This window comes from Sardina pilchardus, chromosome 12, assembly GCF_963854185.1.
Source record: "Sardina pilchardus chromosome 12, fSarPil1.1, whole genome shotgun sequence".
NCBI lineage: Eukaryota > Metazoa > Chordata > Actinopteri > Clupeiformes > Clupeidae > Sardina > Sardina pilchardus.
Window position 1 is genome coordinate 27,186,787 of NC_085005.1, and position 5,000 is coordinate 27,191,786.

At 45.9% G+C, this 5,000-nt stretch overlaps 1 protein-coding gene across 7 annotated transcripts in view; it reads left to right on the forward strand.

Annotated features, from left to right (window-relative positions):
* The window catches only part of kif1ab (kinesin family member 1Ab), a 32,712-nt gene that overhangs the window by 9,511 nt on the left and 18,201 nt on the right, over positions 1–5,000 (forward strand). For 4 of the 7 annotated variants that reach the window (XM_062550440.1, XM_062550436.1, XM_062550441.1 and 1 more), the window contains one exon: positions 4,389–4,522. In XM_062550440.1, the coding sequence (XP_062406424.1) occupies positions 4,389–4,522 (134 nt within the window). Of the gene's footprint in view, positions 1–4,319; positions 4,523–5,000 lie in introns of all 7 variants that reach the window. The other 3 variants (XM_062550437.1, XM_062550438.1, XM_062550439.1) reach the window with 1 other exon arrangement.

Below are 5,000 nucleotides of genomic sequence, written 5' to 3' on the forward strand. Positions count from 1 at the left end.
AAACTCTTGAGCATAGCGGAGTCTCAAACCTTTGCATGTTGGCCAAACTGCTAACAGATGGAGACACATGGGGTTGATTGAGAGATTGAAGAGGTAAGAGCACACTGATTGACTATCTGGACTACCTGGAATATCTTTATACGTTTGGTGTGTTTGATTATGACATTGAAAGGGAAGTAGATATTTTACTAAGAGGATATTTTTGATTATGACATTGAAAGGGAAGTAGATATTTTACTAAGAGGATACAGTATTTTTCATTATGACATTGAAAGTTTTAGATGTTTTCTTATAGTGGGTGTTTGACTGGAACATTCAGGGAAAGAGAATATTTCATTGAGAGGTTGGCACAGGAGAATGTTCCAAATGTGTAGACATGCATAGGTGTTTCATTGGAAGATTAAGTGTGTGCTTGATTGACAGGTTATAAGGATAGTCTAGGTCTTTGATTGGCAGGTTGGGAGGGGACTTTGGGCCCTAATTTAAATATGAAAACGGCAAAGTTTATCAACAAGCAAAGTTCTCGTGCATGAACTAGCTGCCTTGGCATGTAGGACCATTTAATTAAATTGAGTTAAATCAGCTTCAGTTAGATTTCAGACTTTGCATGTTGCTCATCATTCAAATTAGGGCCCTATTATTGCCAGGATGGGACTTGCTATATATAGTAATTGGTTAGAAAGGAATTATATGTGATTGACAGGTTGGGGAGGGGATGAGGTATTTGATTGACAGGTTGAGCTGAGGTGCTCATGGCTCTGGTGCTCTGGGAGTTTCTGAGGCCGGCAGAGCTTTTGCTCTTGAAGCTTGTGCTCAATGCTGGTGTTCACTGTGTGTGTGTGTGTGTGTGTGTGTGTGTGTGTGTGTGTGTGTGTGTGTGTGTGTGTGTGTGTGTGTGTGTGTGTGTGTGTGTGTGTGTGTGTGTGTGTGTGTGTGTGTGTGTGTGTGTGTGTGTGTGTGTGTGTGTGCGTGTTAGTGTGTGTGTGTGCGTTAGGGTGCATCAAAAAATAACATTTTTGAATTTTGATATGGCTGGGTGCTAATAGTGTTCCAATATAGGTAGAAACAACACATGCAAAATATTTTTCCAGTACATGATGATTTAGGGGTGCCACCACACATCTGTTTTTGGTGGATAAAGTGGCTGTGGTTCTCAATGGTCGCCATGGCGACCTGAGGTAAAAAATGCTATAGCTCATTATTATAGCTTATTATTACATTACTACTATCATATCTTTAGTTGTGTCTTTGTATACTTATTTATCACAAGTCATTTAAGTCATATTTATAGGTATTTGGTGCTCATTACATCTAGCTAACGTGAACTAGCAACTGTTTGCTAACCACACCACCTCCATTGTGCATCCTACACTTGGACAGCAAGTTAACACCGATGCTCAGCAATGTGTGCCAGTTGGAGGAGCGTCCTACTGTACAGTGAAAGTTGGAGATACAGAGAGGCTGAAACTGCTTGGTATCCTGGCGTATTAGAAGCAGACCAATGAGTCATGCCCAATGATCATTGCCCGATTGACATGCAAGTTGCTGCAGGACTGGTGCTGCATTGACCAGGTTGTCAACATGGCATTTGACACCACTGCGTCAAACACCGGCCATCTCACTGCAGCCTGCATTGCCATACAGCTCTCACTGGGCCGACCACTGCCTTGGTCTGGGTGTCGGCACCACATGTGTCAGTATCACCCCATGTGTATACCAATAAAGTAAATTAAACTTTATATCCCTGCTGAAAAAAATAAACGCCTGACCAGCATAAGATGGTTTGCTGGTTAACCAGCTTGTCAACCAGCTTGTTTGACCACCCTATGATGGTTGACCAGCTAGACAAGCAAAACTCTTGTGAAAACATACCTTCAGCTGGTTTACCCAGCTTATGATGGTACAGTAATTCAGGCAGCCCTGCTGAAAAAAACAGCTACAGTAGAAGCCAGCTTATGCTGGTAGCTGGTTTTAGCTAGTCTTTGCTGGTTTTCTTCCAGCTTTTACTGGTCTTTGCTGGTGTAGCTGGTTAGGCCACCAGCTAGACATGCTGGCGTGACCATCTGAGGAAGCTGGCTGTGCTGGTATGACCAGCCTGTCGTGTGGGATACAGCTGGTTTAAGATGGTCATGCTGGTGACCAGCCTGCCAAGCTTGACAGAGATGGTCAAGCTGGTTTTCTAGAATGACCAACATAAGCTGGCATGGCCAGTAAAAGCCATGTAGACCAGCAACACCAATTAAAATGACCAGCTTGAGGTGGTGGTACGTACGACAATCAAAACCAGCTGAATTACCATCGTAAGATGGGTAAACCAGCTAATATGTAATAGTTTTCACAAGAGTTTTGTTGTCCTAGCTGGTCAACCATCATAGGTTGGTCAAACAAGCTGGTTAACAAGCTGGTCAACCAGCAAACCACCTTAAGCTGTCAGGCTGTTTTTTTCAGCAGGGCAGAATGACCATCTTACACCAGCTGTGTCCCATACAACAGGCTGGTCACACCTGCACGACCAGTCACGCCAGCATGTCTACATGGTGGTCTAACCAGCTACACCAGCAATAGCTGGAAGAAGCAAAAAACAGCTCAAACCAGCTACCAGCATAAGCTGGTTTCCTGCTGGGTTTTTTTCAGTTGGTATGTGTGTCCGACATCCATCACTGCTTCACAAAATTCAGGGTAAGGCCATGTGAACAGGTCCCATTGACTTCCATTCATTTCGTCCATAGGACATTCATTCCAAATGAATAGAGACTCTTCAAAGTTGAATTCTGAGTTGTAAAAGCAGACAACTTTTACTTTGATAACCGTACAGAACATGTTACTGTATAAAAGTTCACTCTATTCAACATTTCCAGGTCAACCTTTTGCCAATTAGATGAAAATTGCTCATTTTTTCGAAATTTCGCCAAAGTTCATGTGTTAGGTGGCACCCCTAAATATCAATGAAATTCCTTAAAACTTTGCAAAAGTCACTTTTTTCTTGATTGGAACAAAATGCAATGCCAGCCAAAATGATATTTTTAAATTAAAATTTTCCATTCAAATTTGATGCACCCTAGTGTGCGTGTTAGTGTGCGTGCATGTGCGTGTGTGTGTGCGTGTGTGTGTGTGTGTGTGTGTGTGTGTGTGTTTGCGTGTATGCGTATGTGCCATCTGTGTGTCTTTGTATCTGGGTGGGTGGGTGTATTTATGTACATGCGTGTTGTGAGTGAGTGAGTGTGCGAGAGAGACATAGAGAAAGACAGAGAGAGAGAGCGAGAGAGAGAGAGAGAGAGTCCATATATCATGCTCCTCTGCTTCTCCCTCTCATGTTGATGCTCCTGGTTCTTCTCATATCGGTGGGAGTGAGCTACAGCCCTCTCTCCCCCACCACACTTGGGGCCAGGACTCGACTCGAGTCCTGTTTTAGGGGGAAGATCCGAGGCTACAGTACCTCGAACAAATCTGAAATCTTCAGTAGTCTGACCCTGCATCCATCTCATATGCATCTCACAACCTGCATGTCAGGTCTAGTTGTTGTCACTATGTTATTTCCAGAGCTGTGGGGAGTGAGAGTAAGTCATTTTATTTATATAGCGCATTTAACGTGCACAGAGCGCAACCCAAAGCGCTTTAGAGAGAGGGGGTGTGTGTGACCACACAGTCCAGGCAACTGTAGGGCACAGCAAAAAAGATCACAGTCATCAGCCTGGCCTCCAAACGTTACCATCATTCGGCACAGAGAATTCTCCCGATCGTCCCCATTACCACTCCACTACTGCAGAGGGCGCAGCTCCACTTAGCACAACCAGAGCATCAACTGCAGACGGATTAAGCCTTCGCACTGATGAATGTCAATGAACCGCTGAGACTTTGAATGATGCAATGCATTTGATGAACACACTGATTGATCTGATTGGTCTGATTTGACCTCTGGGAGAACCACAACTTGCATGGGCTCAAGGTCTGTGTCACCATGGACAACCAGGGCATGGCAACCGCACACATGGCGCCACTTTCCATGACAATCAGATGGACACTCCCATGTCCATGACAACAACAACAAAAAAAACAGTCTTGTATCCATGGAAACCGGGCCTCAGGGCGTTGCTGCTGCTTCCCCCTTTTTCTGTTGCTGCTTCGCTCAGTTCCTTTAGTCTAGAGTCTAGACAAACGTCTTCAGCTTCTTATCTTCTTCTCTTTCCCTCCTGCTCTTCCACTCCTCCACCTCTCTTCCTCCTGCTTCTGTCCGTTTTCTCTCGCACCCTGCCCCCCCGCCCTCTTCTCCTCCACGCTGCTCCCCTTTTTATAATCCCCGCTCTGCCCCCCCCCGGCAGATCTCAACAATTACACGAACAGTGTGATTGGCCTCGAGGCCATGAATCAAAGGAATGATCTCTCCACAGTGACCAATGCCATGACAGGGATGAGTCCGTCGCCCTCCATCTCGGCACTGTCCAGTCGCGCCGCGTCCGTCAACAACCTGCACGACCGCCTGATGTTCAGCCCCGCCAGCGAGGAGACCATCGAGAGGCTGAAGGTGAGAGGAGGGGAGAGGATGAAAGGATAGAAGTGGGAGAAAAGAGGTGTAGGAGGAAGATGAGAGCAGGGGATGAAATGAGGAGAGTAGGGGACTGAGGAGGGAGAGGGAGATGGAGGGAAGATAGATGAGTAGTGTGGTATTGGGATAAAGGAGGGAGAAGAAAAGCAGATAGGAGAGGTGAAGTTGATAGAGATGAATGGGGTGATCCCAGATGGGTGAGAGGGAGTCTTAAAAGCTGGTGTGTAGGAGGGCAGTAGGGCTGGAGTGGGTTTCTACTGGTGGTGCGTCCTGGAACAGGAAGGATAGTGGTGGGAATGAGGGGAAAATCCTCCATCTTGTTGCTGAATCAGATCGTGTGTGTGTGCTGCAGGCAACACAGAGGACAGGAGAGGAGAGGGGGTGATGAGAACGAGATAAAAGTCCTCTCTGTCTTGTTGCTGAGCAGAAACTTGTCTGTGCTGCAAACACAGGCACA